Source organism: Mirounga angustirostris, unplaced genomic scaffold (assembly GCF_029215605.1).
Source record: "Mirounga angustirostris isolate CCGP_5_RB_7025 unplaced genomic scaffold, mMirAng1.0.hap1 SCAF_2, whole genome shotgun sequence".
Lineage (NCBI taxonomy): Eukaryota > Metazoa > Chordata > Mammalia > Carnivora > Phocidae > Mirounga > Mirounga angustirostris.
The window spans coordinates 128,601,677-128,626,196 of NW_026991710.1; the positions used below are offsets into that span (position 1 = coordinate 128,601,677).

Here is a 24,520-nt window from a genome sequence, read left to right on the forward strand (position 1 = left end):
CAGGTATAAAATCTTGTTTTAACCCGTAGCCACACATGCTTTTTACAATCACGTACGATTGGAGGAAGGAAAGTTTTTACCAACCAAAATTGACTTTCTATTACTGATTAACTATATTAAGTTTCTGAAAGAAATTTATAGAGAAAATATGGTTATAAAATTAAGGAATGTATTTTTTAAACATTATTGACTTCTTTTTTTAAGATTTTATTTATTTGAGAGAGAGCATGAGCAGAGGGAGAGGGAGAAGCAGACTCCCCGCTAAGCAGGGAGCCCAATGTGGGGCTCAATCCCAGAACCCTGAGATCATGACCTGAGTCCGAAGGCAGACACTTAGCCAACTGAGCCACCCAGGTGCCCCCAAAATTATTTGATTTTTAGAACGGTAAAGCCAGAGTGTAAAACTAGTATAGAGATTTAAAGATTTTTGTTAGGGGGTGCCTGGATGGCTCAGTCAGTTAAGCATCTGCCTTCGGCTCAGGTCCTGGGATCGAGCCCCATGTCAGGCTCTTTGCTCAGTGGGGAGTCTGCTTCTCCCCCTCACTCTCCCTCTGTTCTCTCTCTCTCTCAAATAAATAAATCTTAAAAAAATAAAAATAAAAATTCTTGTTATATCAGGGAAACTCTTTAGACAAAAGCTGACCTAGAAGCCCATTATGTACAACAGGAAAAGTAGAGCTGCGTAGTGGAATTAATAATCAAGCTTGGCTTTCTGTGATATTTTTTTCAGTTGTAACTGGTAGTCTGTCATTACACTATTTGTGAGGCAAGGATATTGCCCGCTGGGATCTACAAGTAACATTTTTTTTAAACAAGAAATTTAAGTTGACTGCAGTTTTAAATGCCACATGCATTTTTTATTAGATTAGTATCATGTTTATTGTCTGTTAGGTAGGTTGTAATTATTTTTTAAAATGCTGTAATAGTGGCTTTTAAGTGCTATAAACATGAATAGTCTTTTGAGTGTTTGCCTTTTATGATTTGGTGTTATTTACAACTGTTTCTTTTCTTCTATTTTTAGGAGTATAGCATGGCTCAAGAATCTCCCAAAAATTCAGCAGCAGAAATTCCAGTGACTAGTAATGGAGAAGTTGATGACTCTCGTGAACATGGCTTTAATAGGGTAAGAATACTTTTCTTTCTCTTAATACAAAGAATCATGATAAGCCCTTAAATGTTGAGATGAAAGTAATAGAGTTTAATATAGGAATATTTTTCTTAGATTGGCTGAAGTGTTAGGAATCTAATGTTACCATGTAGGGATGACTAGGTGGGTCATGTTCGTGAATTGTCAAGATTAAGCTCCCAGCCAATAAGCATTTAAGCTTTGATGTTATCATCAGTAATTCTGTTGTATGACCAGGAAAAGAGTATAGCTGATGACTTTGGCATATAACTTTATAAAACTATTTAATTTTATTTGTGATAAGAAAAAATATTAACTATAGATTACCCTTTCAAAAATCGGCACTGATTTCTTTTTTATGTGTCCTTAGTACATAATTCCTAAGTAGGCTTCTCCTGACTTTGCTCTTCACTTTCCAAAGTGGCATATTGACTCTGGAAAATGAAACTTGCTGTGCTTTTAATTTTGATTTAACTCTCATTTGAAATTGAAATTTAATGCATTTTAATGGAAACACTATGGGTTTGGAGATAATCTGGGTGCAAATTTCCACTATGCCATTTCTAGCTGTGTAATCTTAGGCAAGTATTTAATCTCTTCTAAATTTTGTTTCTAATCACTATAAATGAGAATCTTACTTTCATGGGGATACTGATATTAAATGAGATAAAGTAAGTAATATGCCTAGGATTGTCCAAAAATGTTAGTGATGATTATTATCCTCGGAGATATTTACATTAAATACCCCTTTTTATGACATTTGATACATGTGTACAACTTTACTTTTTTTTTTTTTTTTTTTAAATCAACGTGGGGCTTGAACTCACAACCCTGAGATCAAGACCTGAGCTGATATCAAAGAGTCGGATGCTTAACCAATTGAGCCACCCAGGTGCTGCCCCTGTACAATTTTAACTTTAAAAATACAGTGTTTGTATTTTTGGAAAAGTAATAGTTGAAAGAAACTTGAATTATTTCATAGTTTAAATAAGACTCTTTAGTTCATATGCTTAATAAAATCCTTTATTTTTTTAAATCCTTTATTTTAACATAAGGTGATGTTTAAATCAGGATTTCTTAATCTCGGCACTATGGACATTTTGGGCTGGATAAATTCATTGTTGTAGAGGGCTGATGTCTGCATGTAGGATGGTTAGCAGCATCCCTGGCCTGTTCTGCTAGATGCCAGATGACCCCGAGGGTTGAAGAGAAATAAGTTTTAGATAGATTGTTTTAGTTGATTTTAGTAAATTCCATTGAATTTCACTTACTTTTGCCTTAGTAATTTTTTAGAAGCAATGAATGTGTCTTCAAACCTGAGGTTTATTTTATTTTTTTATTTTTTATTTTTTATTTTTATTTTTTTAAAGATTTTTTTTATTTATTTGAGACAGAGAGAATGAGAGAGAGAGAGCACATGAGAGGGGGGAGGGTCAGAGGGAGAAGCAGGCTCCCTGCCGAACAGGGAGCCCGATGGGGGACTCGATCCAGGGACTCCAGGATCATGACCTGAGCCGAAGGCAGTCGCTTAACCAACTGAGCCACCCAGGCGCCCCTGAGGTTTATTTTAGTTGCAAGTGTTTTAACTTGGTTTCTAAGCCCCTGTAGCCTAATATAGAGTGACTCACAGAAGGAAGAGACCTTAAATTCTGAACACACAAGAAATTTTCATTTCAGGTTTAGTCTTTCTTGTGTTTGAAAGTACTAAGACACACCTGCATAATAAGCTAATTCAAGTTGCCATCATTAGACTCTAGCAATTACTTTATAAACTTCTGTTAATTCAAATAACTCATTATACCAAGATTTTAGTTAATGATTGCTTCGTTTTACTTTTGCTTAACAGCTCCTTTTGCAAACTTATTCTGCAAATATATTTTTTTAAGATTTTATTTATTAGAGAGAGAGCATGAACGGGGGGTGGGGGCGAAAGGGAGAGGGAGAAGCAGGCTCCCCACTGAGCAGGGAGCGATCCCAGGACTCTGGGATTATGACCTGAGCTGGAGGCAGACACTGAACCGACTGAGCTACCCAGGTGCACCTTATTCTGCAAAGATTTATCGAATATCTGCTGTGTACCATGCCTGGAGATACAGTAGTGAATAAAAATGACAAAAATACCTGCCATCAGGGAGTTGATATTCTAATAGGCAGTCTAATGACTTTTGTCCAAGAAAAATGCAGTACATACAAAATGTTGAATTGTTTTGGAGATTCACCTGCCACCTTAAGCCTGTTCTTTTTCTTGTTGTTGTTTTCATTTTGTTTTGTTTTGACCTATAGCTTATACACAGTATTAGCAGAAATTTTAATGGGGCACATAGGTAGCTCAGTCCGTTAAGTGTCTGACTCTTGATTTCTGCTCAGGTTATGATCTCAGGGTTGTGAGATTGCATCCTGTCAGGCTCCATGCTCAGCAGGGAGTCTGCTTCTCTCGCTGTCCTTCTGCCCCTCCCCTTGCGCACATGTGTTCATGCACGCTTCTCTCTCTCTCTCTCTCAAATAAATTCTTTTAAAAAATCCTCCAGATCATAGATTAAAAAAAAAAGCACAAATGTTAAGTGTACAGCTTAAGTGGAACCACCACCTACATCAAGATGTAGAACATTTCCAGGACTTTACTGGCTCTCTTGCCCTCTTCAGAGGCAATATACTTCCCTCCCTCCCAGGGTAATCACTGCTACTCTAACTTTATATCATAGATTGCTTTTGACTGTTCCTGACTACAAATAAATGGGATCATACAGTATGTACTGTTTTTTGACTGGCTTCACTCAACATTATTTCTGTGACATTTATTCATACTGTTGCTTATGGCAGTATTTCATTCTTTTTCATTGTAATGTAGTTTTCCATTGTGTTAATATACCACAATTTGTGTATCCATTCTTCAATTGATGGATACCTAGGTTTTTTCCAGTCCATGGCTATTATGAATAAAGCTGTTGTGACCATTCTGGTACAGGTCTTTTGGTGTACATGATCACCTATTTCTATTGGGTATATACCCTAGAACGGAATTGCCAGATACATGATGTTCGGCTTTGGTAGATATTGTTAACTAATTTTCCAGAGTGGTTGGACCAGTTGACAGTCCTACCAGCAATGAGTGAGAGTTCTAGTTGTTAAACATCCTTATCAAAACTTAATATTCTCATACCTTTTAATTTTAGCCACTCTGATGGAAGCATAATGGATCTCACTGTGATTTTCTTACGCATTTCTCTAATGATTAATGACGTTGAGCATATTTTCATATTCTCATTGACCATTTGAATATTATCTTTTGTGAAGCCCTTTTTTAAGTTTTTTGCCCATTTTTCTGTTGGATGCATGCCTTTTTCTAATAATTTGTAGGAGTTCTTTATATATCCTAAGTCACTTGTTTGGATATATATATTTCAGATATTTTCTTTCAGTCTGTAACTTGCTTTTGCACTCTGTTAATGGTATCTTTTGATGAACAAAAGTTGGTAATTTTTAATGAAGTCCAATTTATCAATGTTCCTTTTAGTGACTTTTGTGATCCTTTTGAGACATCTTTGCCTATCCCAGTATCATGAAGATATTCTGTTTTCTTCTAAACGTTTTTTGTTTTGCTTCTCACACTTAGCTCTGTGATTCATCTTGAATTAGTTTTTGTGTGATGTGGGGGTCAAGGTTCTTTTTTTTTTTCCCTCATATAAATATCTAATTGCTATTCACTCTTTATTGAAGAGACTTTCCTTTCTGCACTGGCAGCTTTTGCTGTTAATCAGGTAATCATATATGTGTTGTTCTATTTCTGGACTCTGTTTTATTTCTTGGTCTTTTATCCTTATATTATCCTTGTAATAATACCACACTATTACTTAATTACTACAGTAATTAAGTCTGGAACAAATACTATGTTTAACCCTAATACCTAGTAGTTAATTCCTCTAGCTCTGTTCTTTTTCTGGGTTGCCTTAAACTTATTCATGACTCTTTACTTAAGAACCTTTATTTTTAAAAGCCTTTGGGGCGCCTGGGTGGCTCAGTCAGTTAAGCGTCCGATTCTTGGTTTCAGCTCAGGTCATGATCTCAGGGTCCTGAGATCAGCCTTGCATAGGGCTCTGTGCTGAGTGCGAGTCTGCTTGAGATTCTGTCTCCCTCTCCCTCTGTCCCTTCTCCCACTCGCCTGCACACATGCTCTCCCCGCTCTCTCTGTCAAATAAATAAAAATCTTTTTAAAAGCTGTGGATGTCTGGGGTGGGGGCAGTGTTCAGTCGGTTAAGTGTCCAACTCTCTATTTCAGCTTAGGTCATGATCTCAGGTTTGTGGGATAGAGCCCTGTCTCAGGCTCTAGGCTGAGCAAGGAGTCTACTTGTCCCTCTCCCTCCCTCTCCCCCACTGGCTCTCTCTCTTGCGCCCTCTCTCTCAAAATCAAAAAAAAAAGAAGATTTAAATAATAAGAACTTTTATTTGCCTTTGAGTGGCACTGAAAAAAGTTTTTATCCTTTCAGATTTTAACTTTAGAATCGAATCTTATTTGAGTGAAGTGAATTAAACCATAACATTATCTATATAAGCTCTTTGCTTATGTGGTCAAAGCCAGCTGACTTGCTGCTTTGTAAATTACTCATTGGTTAATGTCAAATCCTCTTTTTGGACATTCCCCTGCAGTGCTATTTCACTTCTTTCGGATGGTAAGAGAAGGAAAAAAGATGTTCCCCTGGAGGTCTCCTTTTACTGGATGTGAACTTTACCTGTGGGCAAGGTTTCTTAAGAAGCAGTAATCTAGGGGCGCCTTGGTGGCTCAGTTGTTAAGCGTCTGCCTTCGGCTCAGGTCATGATCCCAGAGTCCCGGGATCGAGCCCCGAATCAGGCTCCCTGCTCAGCGGGAAGCCTGCTTCTCCCTCTCCCACTCCCCCTGTTTGTGTTCCCTCTCTCGCTGTGTCTCTCTCTGTCAAATAAATAAATAAAATCTTAAAAAAAAAAAAAAAAAGCAGTAATCTACTTCAAGTAGTACACCCCACTTCACCTCCCTGAAGAAATTCAACATCATAAAACTTGTTTCTGTTTGTACCTGCTCTTATTAAAAATATATTCATCACGAGAGCCTCTTACATATTTAATATCCTTGAATTAAAATAAAATTGGCTGTGTGATCCCTTTCACTGTGAGTGAAAACAATATTTCAAAAGCATCTTTCGACCATTTTGAATAAATTATACTCAAGATCTTGTAGGCATATTTACCTCAGTTTTGTCATACTTTCCATCCTTTATTTTCCTGAGCAATAAAAGGAAAATTGCATTTAACCTCAGTTCTATGTTCATATTTTAATATTGATAAAAGTTCATATGGAAAAATAAGTGAAAATGTATTACTTAGCATTAGACTGTATTTTATAGACTAGTAAAGATGTCTCATGTAAAACTTGATCATAACTAGAGTTTTCTGAGATATTTTACTTATATACATCTCCCTTTTATACCTGTTTGTTGTTTAAAATCATTTGATGGCTTTTATTTAAAGCGTACTGCATAATGCACTTTAAAAAATGTAGTCTTGTATAAAACTAGGATGGTAGCTTATCAAGTTGTTGTATCTTGACTGGCCAGTTGGTGTCACTGTGGCACAGGCAGTGAAATTGTAAATGTTTCTGTCCTGGTTTTTGTGTCTCATTGCAGATGTTTCATTCTTCATTTGGTTTCCCCTCTTAGTCTTGTCTTACAGGAGGCCCTGGTTAGATGCTAACGCAACATTCACATTCTAATAGAGATTGTAATGAAAGAGCTTGTCCTAAAAATCCCCTGGTAGCAGCTTAACATATGTTAATATTTTGAGGCTTGTTATTCTTTTTTTTAAGATATGGGACAACAACTATATAGAGAGACGGTAGAATACTAGTCTTAATATTATCAGAGTTTTTTACAGCAAAAAATATTTTTTTCTAAAAAATTCTTGTTTTTTAAAGATCAGTAAAGTTTAATCTTAGAAGGATGCAAATTATTCTTTGACTTATAAACCGTATATTATTTTTACTTTTTCTCTTAAAGTGCTGGTCAAAATATTAGATTAACATTTGCAATTTGTGACATGAATTAAAGAGAAGAAGCAAATATGAGCTCCACGAAGTTGAAACTTCTTGTTAATTAAGTTATACTTGGCAGATTTAGTGAAATTATCTTAGTAGATAGAGTTAAAACAAAATTTTTTCTGTGGTAAGCCCCAAACTAAAACCCATAATTTAGTTTTTTCCACCTGTGGACCTTTTCTCTGGAAAAATGTACATATACACAAAACTACCAAATTTTGCATTCAGTTTTAGGGAGTTTAGGACGCCCTCCACCCTGCCTGTGGATCCTTAGTTTCCTGAGTCTTAAAATCTGGTCTACAAGTTTTGAGTTAAATCGCAGGATTTTAGTTTAGTAGGAGTACTTTACAGATCCCTGAATCCCACTACTTTATTTTACAGTTGAAGAAAAGGACCCTTGAGGTTGTGATGAAATTACCCTTATAACTGGCTGTACCAAAGGCTTACGTGACTTGATTATAAGTAAGGTGAGGGCAAAAATGTTTCCATTCATTCATTACCTTATCTGCAGTGCTGCCACATTAGAGATAATAAAGGCTTTCATTAAATGTTTGGTGAATAAATGAGTGAATGAAAACACATGTTAAAGCTGGAACTAAAAACACGTTTCTAGACTTCTGTGGAACAACATGAAGATGTACTGTACTCTCAGACTTGATAAATCCATCTTGTGTCTTTAATTTCCCAGCATGCATCATCGTTGTTGTTGTTGTTGTTGAAATTTTGTATACGTGGCCTTTGTTGTTATTGTTCTAAGGCTTTTATTGAACTAAGTAGTTTCTCCATTCCCCTGTACTTATCAGTCTGGATAATAAACTCTAGCAGTCTGGAGAAGATTGGCGAAGGAACATAAGAATAGAAATGGTCAGAACACTTGTTTTGGACATATTTCCTCCCCTCACCTCAGTGTTGTAACTGCCCATTTATTTATCTGCTTTTCCCAAGAGATTGAAATCAACTTAAGGGCAGAAACAGTGTACACACAGTGCAGTTATGATTTCATAGTAGTTGCTCAATAAAGGAATGAATTCCAGTATAAGGACTTAAAAAATTTAACATGTTTTCTACTTCAGCCATCCTGTCCTAGAGTTTGAATATCATGTGATAACAGTTTGTCTCCTTACTAGATGTTATTCCATATCACATTTCTGCATTACTCACATCTGGAAAGTTTAGTAGCTCCATCAATGGCAACATTGATTTGATGCAGACTTTTTCCAAAGGCCAGTTTTTACCAGTTGTATATCATGTATATTGTGGACCCTTTTGGAGGTATGGCAAATGTTTTTCAAGGACTGTCTAACCCATGCAAATCTAGATTCATTTTAATATTTGCTTTTCAAATAAAGACTATATTCTTAGTACTCTTACCACAAATTATGTTTTTAAATATATGTGTTTACTACATATACATCTTTTAAATTAACTTTGGATTGGAATTTCTATTGAAAAGTGTGAATAAATATAATTTTTAATGAGGGGCTGAAGCCTTATCTATCTTAATTACAAGATATTGTGCCTATAAAATAGATGGTAGATTCTGCCTTTATTTATAAGCAAACTCTATCATGAATACGTTTTTTGATATCTAGTAGCAATTGTTTTGAATGTAGATACATACAAATGTTCCAACAGTGATAAGTCTTTGAATTCAGCATTCCCTTGATGGAGGTTGGCATGTGATTTCATTCTTATCAAATTTCAGTACTATTCAAAGTTTAGACTAAGAGGGCATGGGGAGGGGGTGAGACCGAGAGGGTAGGCAGAAAACTATCAAAAGATAGTGATTCTGTAAGTTCTTGTTAAATGTTTGTTGACTGAATGAGAGGGGAGGAGGGAGAGAGAGAGGAAACTGAGTGTGTGTGTGTGTGTGTGTGTGTGTGTTGATAAAATGGAGAAAATAGATGAGTCAGGAGATTTGCTAATTTGATCAAGTGGAATAACAGATACAGGAGGTTGTGACCAAAAAGTGAGTTATTGGACTTAAAATTCCAGAAGTATTGCTTCCTGAGTGATGACAAGGTCCCAAAGAGTGGCCATGGGAATTTCCAGTGGCTTAAGTAGAATGGGGCATGAAAGATGAAAGGAATTAAAGATGAAGCGGTTAATGAAATCTGAGACGAAAGTATAGGTTGGATTGTCTAGTGTATCTTTTATCTGCCCTCACACTTTTTTTGGCCCATTGTCCAACTACAAATTACCAAACCTGTATCAAACTACCAACTCTGGGCTTCCTACAAGTATACTAAGGAGAAAAAAAAAAAATCATACACACAATAACAGATTGTTATTACTACCACCCATCATTCTGTATCAACATAGGTAGGCAAGCTCATGCGATAGATTTTATTTCATTTTAAGTAACTTATTTCACAGTTTGTATTTAAAAAAAAAAAAAAGGCAGGGGCGCCTGGGTGGCTCAGTCGTTAAACGTCTGCCTTCGGCTCAGGTCATGATCCCAGGGTCCGGGGATCGAGCCCCGCATCGGGCTCCCCGCTCAGCCGGGAGCCTGCTTCTCCCTCTCCCACTCCCCCTGCTTGTGTTCCTCTCTCGCTGTGTCTCTCTCTGTCAAATAAATACATAAAATCTTTAAAAAAAAAAAAAAAAAGCAAGCAACAGACTACATACCATGCCATTATAGGCTATGTTTTTGATGAGCTATTAAAACTCAGCTTGGACCTTATATATCAGTTTGGAAAGAATTGCAAACTGAACATAGAATCATTTCATTCTCTGAAAGTGTGCCCAAGGGCATGCAAAAGGTTGGGAACACCCAGAATAACGGTAAGAGTTGGGGATAGAGCAGAAGACCTGGATGTGCCAAAGCCCTCAATAAATATTTGAGATGGACTAGAAAGAAGGTAGATGACCATGTTAAGGTGGGGAAAAGGGCAGTGAGGCAAAGTGGCCCACAAGGAAATGTGGGATGGGAGTCAGTAATGTACAGGTATGCAAAAACAGTTCTCTACAACAGAGTTCCTTAAAATGTAGACAAAGGATTAGCTGAATCAGCATCACCTGGCTTATTTGTTTGAAATTCTGGCTCCTTGGCTTCATATTCCAACTTAATGAGATCACAGTGGACAGCTGAGAAGAATCTGAATTTTAGTAGGTTCTCAGGTGGTTCTTACCCAAACTAAAGTTTGAGAACTGGTAGTTTAGAAGTATCAGTGGAGAACTGAGAAAATGCTGACCCTGCCTTTTATTCCCTTGATAAGCAGAATGTTGGAGAATAATCATCTTTGACTCGAGGTAATTGTGGAGAGGTAGTGAGGCCACTACGAGGAGGTTAGGATGTTGCGATAGTTTACAGTAGGATTGGGGATGTGGAGATCTGTTTGAATAATAGCTTTGCTTCTGGCAGATATTCCTTCTAGGCAGCTGTTAAAACAGCAAAGGGGATTTAAAAAAAAAAAAGATTTTATTCATTTATTTGAGAGAGATCATGGTGGGGGAAGGAGCAAGGAGGGAGAAGGGAGGAGCAGACTCCCTGCTGAGCGCAGAGCCCCGTTGTGGGGTTCAATCCCAGACCCTGGGGTCATGATCTGAGCTGAAGGCGGATGCTTAACCCACTGAGCCACTCCGGTGCCCCAACAAAGGGGATTTTAAATTACCAAAGTTCATAAAACATTTAACAGAAACTTTTCAATTTGTTTCTTTAAAAATTATGTAAATATTTTGGATGGTTTTATCCATTTTGAGGAATGTTTAAATTGAGAAAATTGCTAGCAAATCGAGTATTAGTATTATATCTACTAGATGCTAGGAATGAAAACTAAAGGGGAACAAGATAGATAAGCAACCTGGTCTTAGCTTAGCTTTTATAGTAGGCGGGAAGAGAGAATATAAAAATTAATTAATTTACAAATTTTAATATCATCTGAAAAGTAATATGCTAGGCCAAGTATAGCATGGTCTGAGAACTGGTAGGAAGAGTATGGAAAGATTACCTGAGGAATTGATGAGCAAGCTGAATCTCAAGAATGAACTGGCCAAATGAAGAAGGGTGAGGGATGTTCCCATCAGAGGCAACTATAAGGAGCTGAAAAAGGTATAAGACTATAGAATTGAAAATTTTCTGTTGTTGGAGTGGAGAATGTGGGGGCAGATAGTGAGAAATGAGGCTAGAGAGATTAAGTAGGGACCAGAGCCTGCAAAACCTTAAAATCATGTTGAGGAGTTTGGGATTTTACCTAAAAGGCAAAGGGGACTAAATGATGTAAAAATGGGAGGTCTCAATCAGATTCACGTTTTAGAAAGTTCTCTCTGTGGGGCGCCTAGGTGGCTCAGTTGGTTAAGCATCTGCCTTCAACTCAGGCCATGTTCCCAGGGTCCTGGGATCTGAGCCCCACATCGAGCCCCACATCAGGCTCCCTGCCCAGAGGGGAATCTGCTTCTCCCTTTCCCTCTGCTGCTCCATCTGCTTGTGCTCGCTCTCTGTGTGTCAAATAAATTTAAAAAAACTAAAATAAAAAAGTTTTCTCTGCCTACAGTTTGAAGAATGAATTTCAGGGGTGACAAGACTAGAGACACAGGAGATGGATCAGATTTCCAAGGGAAGTGGGGAAGTGAGACTTCAGACTTTTCTCTTGTAGAGAACCTAGAACCAGTAAAGAACAGCAGACCATTTTAGAAGATGAAGATAAGAGGAAAACAGGGAGAACATAGTGTAAGGGAACTGAGGGACAAGAGAGTTCGTGTGATTTATAGGGTACTTGGAGAATCCTTAACAGATTGTTGCTGGTTACAGGACACACTTTGAGAATCACTCCTTTGTTTAAAATTTCTCCTCTCACCCTACATAAAGGGGAGTATTAATTAATAAATCTCTAGTTCTGCTTATCTGTTGTGGTGTTATGCATCTTATTAAGGATGCTTAACACATCCTTAATAAGATGCATAACAAAATTGGCTAAACATTTTGTGTTCTTTATTTGCTGGTTTTGCACTAACTAGTTCAAAAGTAGATTACTGTGCAAAATTATAAATTCTAAAGGTATGTTTTTAGCCTCATTCCTGTTCTTACCTCCATGAAAATCTGCAAAATGAAGGCATTTTGGTTGAAAATTAGCACCCCTTCGGGCGCCTGGGTGGCTCAGCCGTTGGGAGTCTGCCTTCGGCTCAGGTCATGATCCCAGGGCCCTGGGATCGAGCCCCGCATCGGGCTCCCTGCTCGGCGGGAAGCCTGCTTCTCCCTCTCCCACTCCCCCTGCTTGTGTTCCCTCTCTCGCTGTGTCTCTCTCTGTCAAATAAATAAAATCTTAAAAAAAAATAAATAAAATCTTAAAAAAAAAAAACTAGCACCCCTTCACAGCTTTATGGAAGCTGTTACTACAAATATTATTTTGTGTCCTCTCAAAAGGACTTAAAATGTACATGAAACTTTTTTACCAAAAGCATTATATTTATTGTTTTAGCTTGTTTGAAAATTTGTTTTTAAAATATTAAATGCTGAGTATATTAACCTAATGCTTTAATAGAAAGTTAACTTTAGGATTATTCCATTTTATTGTATAACTGTTAAGCATGACTTTGCTAAGTCCTAAACTTTGAATTGAATGTCAGCGACATAAAAATGCAAATTAGGGATTTTATGTTGTTGGGTATAGTGGGCTCATTGTTGCTGAAATACATTCTAGAAACCATACGGGTAAATGCAGTAGCAGATATTTTAAAAGTTACTAAGCTAGGCACAGCCTTATAACTGAGACACTTTAAAAAATAAATTAAGGATCATATAAAGGCACATTTTTGTGAGTTATGAGGCTAAATTATATTAACTTAGAGAATATGTATTTTACAAAAAAAACGAAAACAGTCAACAAGCTCATACAATACAGAATGTTACCTCACAAGTCCTACGTTCCTCTCACATAACCCCATATCACTTTGTGTTACACTCAGTTGCTAGACAGCTGTCAAAATGATAATTCTGTTCAGAATCTGAATGGACCCATTTGTACCACTTTTGGTTAGGTTCCTTCTGTTAGTGACAGTTTAGGCATAGAAAGGCCTTAGTGCTTGTCAGATTTCACAGCTGTTTTACATAAAGGTTTTTTTTTCTGGAAGAACTTGTTTGTTGAGTAAAAGACCCCTAGGAGATCATTGAGAGGAGCCTGAGTGAGATGTAATATCCTCAGAAAACTAGTTGTTTCTTCTAGAGGCCATGGATGAGAAGATGGAAGGCATCCCTGTAACTTCTTGAAAACTTAGATAATCAGAGATATCCGTCATGTTTACTGTGTAACCTCTTACCAACTACTACTACTGTATCTCTTTTCTCGGAATTTACACAGTACTTTGTGACAGGACAGATGATTCAAATGAGTAATGTTCTTTTCAGAGAAGTTCCAAGAACACAGCAAACACAACTGCCCTGGACCTGTATGCCATTTTTATATTGTTTGCATGTGCTTTTTTTTTTTTTTTTTTTTAAGATTTTATTTATTTATTTGACAGAGCACAAGTAGGAAGAGGGACAGGGAGAAGCAGACTCCCAGCTGAGCAAGGAGCCTGATGTGGGACTCGATCCCAGGATCCTAGGATCATAACATGAGCCGAAGGCAGGCACTTAACTGACTGAGGCACCCAGGCACCCACATGTGCTTTTTTATTCCTCAGATTTTGAGGGGTGTCTTTGATACTTATTTTCTTAGAGAGAGCTAAAAAGTTATCAAGACTTTGAGCAAGGCAACATTCAAGGAAACCATTCTAAAAATAGGTTGACCTTAATGACCAAACTTGGAAAGTTTAAAAAATGTCTTGGTAGTTTGACAGTATTTATTTTGTAAGTGATATATTTGTCTTTCAGGGAGAAAAGATGATCTGGTTTTAATGTAAATATGAATCAGAGGATCATTAATATTTAAAACTAGAAACCACTGATTTACTATATTAAAAAATAAACTGGAAAGGTAAAGATCATTTATTCTGTGAAATGAACAGACTCAGAGATTTGGTTTAAAAACAGGAATTAAATAAAGCTGAGTGTAATGATTTTTCTTTTTAATTCTAAATTTAGAGGAAAAGGATTTTGTCCTGTGACAAGAGATTTTAAGTGACATTAGGAAATAAACGAAAAGGGATGAAAGAGTTAATTTCTTTTGTACTATTAGGAAATTACAAGTTGAGAATGTATTTGCATTAGTGTTTAAACTTCAGCAGATTCTGAAATAATGTTTTTTAAAAGACATTTCTTTGACTCTTTTAGAAAACGTAGGGACTAAAATAAATTCTAAGTCTCTAATAAATTGCTTATAGCTATTTACATTTACTATACATTCAGTTCATATTGTTTCTTAAAGCCTAGTCCTAACCGTATTGCTAGTTAGTAACTAAATGACACATTTTTGTGTCCCAGTTTTTTCATCTGTAGAACAGTACCGTGATAGTACCACTTAGCATTATTGTCAAGATTAAAGAGAGACTATACAAGCAGTTCTTGTTTTGTATAGATTCAATTACGCATTAATTTCATTTACCACAGTTTAATTAAATGATGCCAGTCTCCCAACAACACATCTCAGATTTAAGTCTCCATGGTATATTAACTGTAATTGAATAAAGGACAAACTTCACTGCTAGCACTGGAGTCCATAAATCACTATGTGAATAACAGAGGTGAATCATGATTATCGACTAATCATGTCACTTCTTTCAAAGTCTCTTGGTGATTGGTCATTGCCATACCTGTTATTCAGTTCATACAGACAGCAAACCATGTAGTAGTATTACCTTCTTGTCTCTTGGTCACAAACCCATGTGACATTTTCCAAAAGTGGATGATCAAAAGGGAATGGGTGAATAAAGATGGAAGTCCAGCAAAGAAATGAAAAATGATAACACAGGAAAAAGTGAAATTCATATCAAGCCTAGATGGAGTTTTGGAAGAAATAGCTGATTGTAGGGATGTTGACTGACACTGCCACTGTTGGAGAGACTCTAGATTTGATCCGGAAGAACTTAGTGAAGTCTCACTGATTAACATAAACAAGGAACGAGCTTTAACATTGTGACAAGAATTTTTGAAGGTTGCGGAATAATCAATATTTCCTATAAATCACTTTGCACGGTTTCAGCTTGCTTGATCATTTTTACAGTGCTACATTGTAATGCAAAGTGAGGACTGCCTATACGTACGTTAAAGTGCTTAGAACAACTCCTAGCACTTAGTAAGTGTTCAAGTAATATTTTTCACTGTAATTATTAGCAATAGCATTAATTAGTTGTAACAATGATTGTAGTAAGGGAGAGGGATGCCTAACATTAAGTGAGTGCCTAAAAATATGTATGGGGTGCTTTGCCTATATTAATTATCTCATCTGATTTTCATAGATTTCATAGAACTCTGAGGTAATTTTTAGCCTATTTTTACAGCTGAACAAACAGGGACTTCTTTAAGAAAGTTTTTAAGTACTTGTCCAGGATCACATAGCCCCTAACTAGGAAAGCTGGTATTCCAATAAGGTATGTCTGAATTATCTTTCCAGGTCTTTCATGTTTCTAGTAATAGTTGGTTCTTGGTGAAACTATGACAATCTTTAAAAAGTGATTTAAGAGTCTTTGCTATTGGGGCGCCTGGGTGGCTCAGTCGTTAAGCGTCTGTCTGCCTTCGGCTCTGGGATCGAGCCCCACATCGGGCTCCCTGCTTAGCAGGAAGCCTCCTTCTTCCTCTCCCACTCCCCCTGCTTGTGTTCCCTGTCTCGCTGTGTCTCTCCGTCAAATAAATAAATAAAATCTTAAAAAAAAAAAAAAAAAAGTCTTTGCTATTGATAAGCATCTTTAAAATATGCCATAAAAATTCAAAAGATAATTCCATGGGGAATTCTAATTGGGATGAAGAAAACAAGAATAAATCTTTGCAGCTTACTTGTATTTATTATTGTGTTACTGTGCTGTTATTTTATGTTTATTTTTTTTGTTTGTCCCCATAATGATTAGCAATAAGACTTTTAAAATTAAAAAAAAATTGTTATAGCTTTGCTTGGATAACATATTGGAATAGGTACCTTTTTTTAAGGCCAATTCAAAGGATGTCCCTGGTAAAACTAATGTTAATTCGTTTTCTGTTTTGGGGTAGACCTGTCACCTCCATTGACAGTTTCTTATATATATAGCAGTTTCTTTTGGTTTTGCTAATGAAAAACTCTGGATGCTGAGTATGCATAGGTTTTACCACTATTTTTTAATGTTTTTATTAAATATTAGATGTAAAAGAATGTTGGCACAAAATGTATACGATAAAAAGAACAACAATACAAATGAAAGAAAGGCATCAAGATTGGAAAGGAAAAGATAAAACTATTTTTATTTGCAGTGTGGTCTTGTATATAGAAACTCCTAAGGAATACACACACACACACACACAATTTCAAATTATTAGAACTGATAAGTTCAGCAAAGTTGTGAGGTACAAGAGCATTATTGCAAAGCCCAATTTATTTTTAAGGAATAAATAATGCAAAAACAAAATTTTTAAAATTTCAGTACTCAGGAATATGTGCAAGACTTGTACACTGAAAGCTATAGAACATTGTTGAAAAAAGTTAAAGATCGAAGTCAGTGGAAGGACATCACATGTTTATGGATCAGAAGACTTAATTCATTAAAGTGGCAGTGCTCCCCAGATTAATCATATTCAACATAATCTCTATCAAATCCTGTTTTTTTGTAGAAATTGACAAACTGGTCATATGTAAAAACAAGAGATCCAGAATAGCCAAAAAAGTCTTGTAAAAGATGAACATAGGGCTCACTGATTTTAAAACTTACGACAAAGCTGCGGTAATCAAACAGTATGGTACTCACATAAGGAGGACATAGGCTAGTGGAGCAGAATTGAGAGTACAGAAGTAGACCCTTACATTTGTGGTCAGTTGAATTTCACCAAGGGCGGCAGGAGTTTTCAATAAGGAAAGGATAGTCTTTAAGAAAGGGTGCTGGGACAACTGGATATCCATATGCAAATAATGAAGTTGGATGCAGACCTCATACATACTAAAAAATTAACTCAAGGGGTGCCTGGCTGTCTCAGTCAGTGGATCATGCAACTCTTGATCTTGGGGTTGTGAGTTTGAACCTCACGTTGGGTGTAGAGGTAGCTTAAAAATAAAATCTTTAAAAAAATTAACTCAAAATGAATCAAAGATTTAAATATAAGAGCTACAAATATAAAATTCTTAGAACAAAAAACAGGTATAAATCTTCATGACTTTGGATTACGCACTTTCGTTTCTTAGATACAACACCAAAAGCATAAGCAACAAAAGAAAAGAGATAAATTGGACTTAATCAAAATTTAAAACTTGTATGCTTCAAAGAACACCATGAAGAAAGTCAAAAGGCAGCTCACAGAATGGGAAAAAATATTTGCAGATCATACATCTGGTAAGGGAATTGTGGCATAAAGCTCACATGGCTCACTCCCTCACACTGCTTCCAGGAATCTGCCCACCTAAATTAGCGCTGGTTGCCTGTCACTCTGTATCTCTCTTACCCTGCCTTAAAAACAAACAAACAGACTTACTACTTGTTACTTACAGCACTTATTACTGCCGTACATTTATTTGTTTACTACCAGGCTCCTTCACCTTCCTCCCCCCAGGTGAGTCTGATTGGGGCAGAGACTAGTTCCTACACTGCTCTATCTGTAGCTAGAGCAGTAGCTGTCGTTGGTGTTCATTAAATGTTGGGACAATGAATGAGTAAATCCTTCAAGTTCCAGAGCTCAAGCAGTACTTTCTCTTTTCCTATTTGGTTCTCATAGATTTAGTCCCTATTCTGAATTCCTTTGATACCTATTGCCTTTACTTTGGCAACAAGTTCAACTTTGACATTAATATTTGTATATCTTGTCTATCCGGTGAGGCAAGGACTGTACCTTACCTTTTTCTTCGCCTAGAAAGTCTAGGATACAGCAGGAGTCAGCAAAAACTCATTAAATTTAAAAATAAACCAAGTTAATCTGTATGGTGTTGAATCACAAGTCCTTTCAACAAATTCATTTATTCATTTGACGAATATTTAGTGAACATCTATATCTCAGGCACTATTTCAGGTGCTAAACATATAGCAGTAAACAAAATGGGCAACATCCCTGCTTTCATGAAGCTTACAGTATAGAGAGAGAAGAGATAAAAATAAACACAAATACTAAGTGATACCTGCTATGAGAAGAATAAAACAGTAAGCAGAATAGGGAGTTCCAGTGTGATGTTGTGAGAGTTCTATTTTAATTTAGTTTAGTTTTTTACTATTTTATTTTTTAAAGATTTATTTATTTTAGAGAGAGTTGGGGGGGGGGGCAGACGGAGAGAATTTCAAGCAGAGTCTCTGCTGAGCACGGAGCCCGATGCAGGGCTCAATCCCATGACCGAGATCGCGACCTGAGCCGAAACCAAGAGTTGGACGCTTAACTGACTGAGCCACCCAGGTTCCCTGAGAGTTGCTATTTTAATCGTTGTTGGGGGAAAGCCTCTCTGACTAAAGGAGCAAGCCCTGTAGATGTCTGGTAGGAAAGCTTTGGGGGCGGGGGGAACAGGAAGTACAAGGCTCTTCAACAAAGATTCTTGTGTTTGAAGTAACTGTGTGGCTGTAAGGCTGAGGCTGGTAGGAGATGAAGTCAAATCATGTAATGCCTTGAGAACATTTAACAGTCTTGGTTTTCTTCAAGTGAGATGGGAGGCTATTGGAGAGTTTTTGCATGCGGGATAATTTTGGTTGATGTGTGGATTTAGAGGTGTGTGTCTTGGGTAGAAGCAGGGAGACCAATTAAAAGGTTCTTGGAATAATCCAGTTGAAATATGATGCTAGCTTATTAGACCAGAGTGGTAGCAGTGGAAGTGGTGAGAATTGGTTTGATCCTGGATATATTTTGAGAGTAAATCTGATAGAATCTGCTAATGGTTTGGATGTGGACATAAGAGAGAATCAAACATAATTCCTAAGATTTGGGCTAAGATTTTGGTAATAGAGATGCTGTTAACTGAAAGGAGTGAAAATATAGGTGGTATTATTTTGTTTTGTCTGTTGGGGATTGGGGATTTACTGTGGAATCAGTCAGTTTCTGACACATTAAGTTTGAGATGTGTATTTAATACCCAAGTCGAAATAACAAGTATGTAATCAGATACATTGGAGTTAAAGAGGGAGGCCCAGGTAAGACACCTAAATTTGGAAGTTGTCAATGTATAGATGGTTTTTAAAGCCAGAAGAATCAATTAGATCACCCAAGAAGTGGCTATAGGAGAAAAAGTCCTCTGACTGAACCCTGGGGCACTCCAGAATTTGGAGGTTGGGGAAATGAGGAATCAGCAAAGGAGACAGTGGAATATAACAGATGATGTAAGAGGAAAGTCAAGAGTGTCTGAAGTTAGCTGGGGGGGGTTGAAAGTACAAGGAGGGAACAATTACCTGTGTCAAATACTGTTTGATAAACGATAAATTTGATAAGTCAAATGCTGTTTGATGAGAATTGACTTCATTAGTTACTAATTCATTAGGGTCCACCATACCAATCGAATAATTGCCTAAGCAAAATTAATGAGCTTCTCAGGAAAAACCCGTCTCAACATTTGCCAGTTATGTATCTGTTAAATGTAGACTCTGCTAGGGAGCCTGGGTGGCTCAGTCAGTTAAGTGTCCAACTCCTGTTTTCAGCTCAGGTCATGATCTCAGGGTTGTGAGATCAGGCCCTGTGTCAGGCTCCACGCAGAGTCTGCTTAAGATTCTCTTTCTCCTTCTCCCTTTGCCCCCCCCCCCTTTTCTCTTTTTCTAAAATCTTTTTAAAAAATTTTAAACTTTGCCAATTAGAAAATTTAAAATGTTAGTCCTGAGTTTTCAAATTGTAACTGTACATTATATGTGATGTGGTACCATATTAAGAAAGGATTTCAAAGACATGTTTTTGTTTTAGTGCATCCTTTGTCATTATTGTGTGAAACCAATGGAATCCATTCATAGACTCTGATTATAAAATTGGGTAATTCCTCATATCCAAGCCAGAGAAAAGAAAGGACTTTCGGAAATCTGTGTCTCTTAGCTTTCTTTCTTTTTTTTTAAACTATAAGACGGAATGTGGAATATTATATTTATTACAGCTAAGTTCCAATTAGAAGCTAATCTGCAGTTGGGTTGACTACTATCAGTGTTTAACATAAATTTAAATAGCAGAAAATTTCCTTTACCTCAGCCTGATTGAAATCCAAGAAGCTTTGCTTACCTAGCTAACCTTGAAACCAAAAGAATATTAGTATTGCAAGTGAATGATTCGTTTATACTATTAGCTAGGCTCATCATGATTGTATTAGACATCAGTTTTTACATAATAGACTTTTTAGTCCTCTTAATTCTGTTCTTTAAAATGATTTTTCTGATGTATCAGTAGCTTAGGAATTTGAAAATTGAATTTTAGTATCCGCCTGCTGCTTAGTTCTAGAATAATGGAAGTATTCTGTATTTGACATACACCATACCTCTTAATAGCAAATCTTGCTGAGTTTGCTGCTGGTTATACATCATTATCGAATGACACAACAGCATTCTCTACATAGTAGAGAAAAAGATAGTTTAGGATGTGAGTAAAAGGACACCATTATGCTGAACTGCCATGTGGTGTGAGATTTTTTATGAAGATTTTCTCTTTTATTCAAATGTTGCCAAGGATTTGAAGCGTTCATTACCAGCTGGACTTGGTCTCTCAGAAACCCAAATTACATCTCATGGCTTTGACAATACCAAAGAGGGGGTTATTGAAGCAGGAGCATTTCAAGGTAAGAGCCTACATATTTTTAAAGATGGCTGGGTGGCGGATGGGAGAAATGCATCAAAAGTTATCTTTATTAATAAAGCATAATAAAGTCCTTTGATTCTGTGATAAAACACTGATTTTATAAGCATAATTTTTTCTCTTCAATTTAAATAATTTAGGAATTGTTTTAGTAGTCTTTATATAAATAGATCAATATGCATAATTTCACTGATTATTAAAGAATTGGTTTTAAAATATTAAAGTAAAAACTGAAAAATTATATAAAAAATGCAGATTTAAATTATTTTAGCTTTTAACCACAAAATTTATAAGTATTATTTTATATAAATACATATTTCCTATTTCAAAACAATTAGAAAAGTAACTTTTGTTTTTCCTGTTATACATTCCATGTAAGAGGTCTCCCAATACCACCCTCAGATTCAGTAATTTGCTGAGAGTACTCACAGAACTCAGTATATAGTCATACTCATGACGATGATTATTACAGAGAAAGTATACCAAACACAATTAGCAAGGGCAAAGGATGCCTGAGGCAGTCTGGCAAAAGTAGGCATAACTTACAAGGGTCTTCTCCCACAGGACATTAGACAGCAGTCATTAATTATGTTTAATTCCCCCAGCAGACTGTGACAACATGTATGAACTATTGCGAACCAAGGAAGCTCTTTAGAGCCTCAGTGCCCAGGGCCTTTATTGGAGATTGCTTGTATAGGCACCCTCTGCCTGGCAGGTACCAACATTCCAGACTCCCAGAAGGAAAGCAGGCGTTTAGCCTAAACCACATTGTTTGTATAAACAGTTTAGGCATAGTGAACCAGTTTTACCATTCTAGGAACGGAGGCCCAAAATATAAGTTTCCAGATGCCAACCAAAGGCCAATTATGTAAGCTGGACTCTTTAAGGATAAACAGACTTGCTATGTTAACTCTTTTCTGCACACATTTCATATATAAGTCTATTTTTAATATAAGGGAAAAGTTGCATCCTTTTAATACTTTGCATATAATAACCTTTTTCAGGTTTTTTTTAATTTTCATGTGAGTGAAAGTAAAACCATGTAAACATTTGGATATAAAAAATAAATTGTTTTCTTTCTTTAGCTATAGTTAAAATAGTTATATTTGATGTTCAATGAAGTATATTTTAAAACTTCATTATAATTTCATAAAATGAAGAAAAATCTCTGTGCCTTTGCAATCCTTAGCCCTCTTGTAGATAATAGTATTCTGTATTTTTATTATACTAATAGCCAATACTTGATTCAGAAACAACTTATATTTTGAAATATATTCTTTCCTAAATGGGTCCTGCAAATAAGCATTTAGGATAATCTAGAATAACAGCCTCTGCTCTAGGCTATAAAATGAATGGGCTATCTAGTGACATCATTTTTCCCCCTTTTTATCCTTAGGTTCAGAAAAATAAAACCATAGAAAGGTAACATACGTGTCAGTATCTCAGTAGTCATTATGTAGCATTCTGGCTAGCATATCTTATCGAGGGGATAACTTTGATTTTGAAAGGGTTGACTGCCTAAAATTATGAGTGCTTAAAGGATAAAAGGCTTGCATAATGTGACACCATTTTTGGACCAGTCACCAATTTCCAAATTTAAATGTCAATAGGAAATATAAAAATGCTTTTACTAGTAAGATGTTTTAAGTATTCTCAGTAAAATTATTTAACTGATATTTGGTTTAATCTTTTTCCCCTTAAGTAGAATAGTAGTATATACAATGATTGAAATCAACTGACCATTATAAACTGTTGTGTGTAAGCATGGAAATGCTGACAAGTTTCACTTGCTTATTGATATATCCTAGTCCTTCAAAGTGGAATAAAAAATATGTTTCATGATAATGGCAGTAATTTATGTCTCTTTGAATTGTCTTTATATAATTTTTTTAACATAAGTTACATTGTTGATCAGTATATTAAAAAGAATCATTCTGCCATATGCAGATTGGTTAAGCATTTATTAGAAAGCTGTAGTTTTTTTGTTTTTTTGTTTTGTTTTTTCAGAAAGTTGTAGTTGTTTTAAGTGTCTTTGTTTAAAAGTGTTTACAGATAAATTGGAATGAACATGAGAAAAAGCAACACTATTAAAATGTATGAAATTGGTCTTATGAAAAAAATGTGAAAGGACTTGGGGCTCTTTTAGCTCTCTGGAAAAATGACTGAATAATAACTTAATAATGACTTTATTACTTGAACAGTTGCTTCAAGAAAAGTATTAACCATTTACTTTTCCATCTCTAGAGCAAATTTAGGAGAACTTATACTTAACTTTTTTTTTTTAAGATTTTATTTATTTATTTGACAGAGAGAGACACAGCGAGAGAGGGAACACAAGCAGGGGGAGTGGGAGAGGGAGAAGCAGGCTCCCCACGGAGCAGGGAGCCTGATGCGGGGCTCGATCCCAGGACCCTGGGATCGTGACCTGAGCTGAAGGCAGACGCTTAACGACTGAGCCACCCAGGCGCCCAAACTTATACTTAACTTTAGCCTACCAACAGCAAATATTGAAATCTACCTAACAAATACATTGCAGAATTAGTAATAGTGGGAATCATGAATAAATCAAAGCTCATTAGAGTGAAGTACACTTGATACCTGAGTTTTGTTTTAGTGGGGTGTTGATCATTACCTACATATATTCATATTCCTAGATTCCTGTTATTGAGGTGAAATGGAGCTAATTCCTCAAAATTTAGTCAATAAGCAAGATTTTAGATTTTTAAGAATTATTTTTTATTGGATATTAGTGAATGATTTTAGTATTGAATTTAGTCTAAATTAGTGATTTAAAGGGTTGAAGATACAGAGAAGTGATAATAACCCATGAAAGGAAAAGGAAAAGGCTGCAGTACCCAGTTACCAGGGCAACCATGTCTTTTGCTATTTTAGTTTGGAAGGTTCCAAATCATTTGTTACATACATTATACACATCTCCTGTGTCATGGGATTATTTCTTATGAAAGATTAATAAACAGTAATAACCAGAACAACAGAGCTCTGTTCCTGGGATCATCAAGAAGTAGAATTACAGTAGTCATTTTTATTTTTAACATTTGCTTATATAACAGAAACCCTTGTGCCTTGGATAGTAGAGATAGTCTTTGTTTAAAATGGTGATTGGATTGGATAACCTATTAAAATGCCTTCCAACTCACTAAGTAATTTATGGATTGGTGTTTTCTGTATTGAATTTAATCATGGAGATTTTAGGGTGTGAATTCAGAGCATCTGAGTCTCTGATAAGCTGTTTAACTCCTCTGGGGTTTATTTCTCCTATAGTTTAATGTCAGACTTAGTTGATTTCTGTCATCCCTTCTAATTTTAAATTTTATAGTTTATCAGATTTACTTTGAAAGGTAGTGCCAGTCTATTTAGGTCTATTGTGTGTTTGGATTTTAATGTTAGATCTAGTTCAAATATAAATTGGTTTTCATATTATTAAAACTAGTGACTATTTCTCCAACAGAACTTAGTATATCTGGGATATAATCAATTTTTACTAACTCTAAGTAAAGAAATTTGATCTTGATTTCTGTTCTATTAG

The 24,520-nt window shown here is 36.1% G+C and overlaps 1 protein-coding gene across 11 annotated transcripts in view; it reads left to right on the forward strand.

Moving 5' to 3' along the window:
* The window catches only part of ARFIP1 (ADP ribosylation factor interacting protein 1), a 127,946-nt gene that overhangs the window by 39,418 nt on the left and 64,008 nt on the right, over nt 1–24,520 (forward strand). For all 11 annotated transcript variants that reach the window (XM_045880279.3, XM_045880281.3, XM_064585184.1 and 8 more), the window contains 2 exons: nt 1,022–1,123; nt 20,848–20,956. In XM_045880279.3, the coding sequence (XP_045736235.1) occupies nt 1,031–1,123; nt 20,848–20,956 (202 nt within the window). In that variant the 5' untranslated portion in view covers nt 1,022–1,030. The remainder of the gene's footprint in view (nt 1–1,021; nt 1,124–20,847; nt 20,957–24,520) is intronic.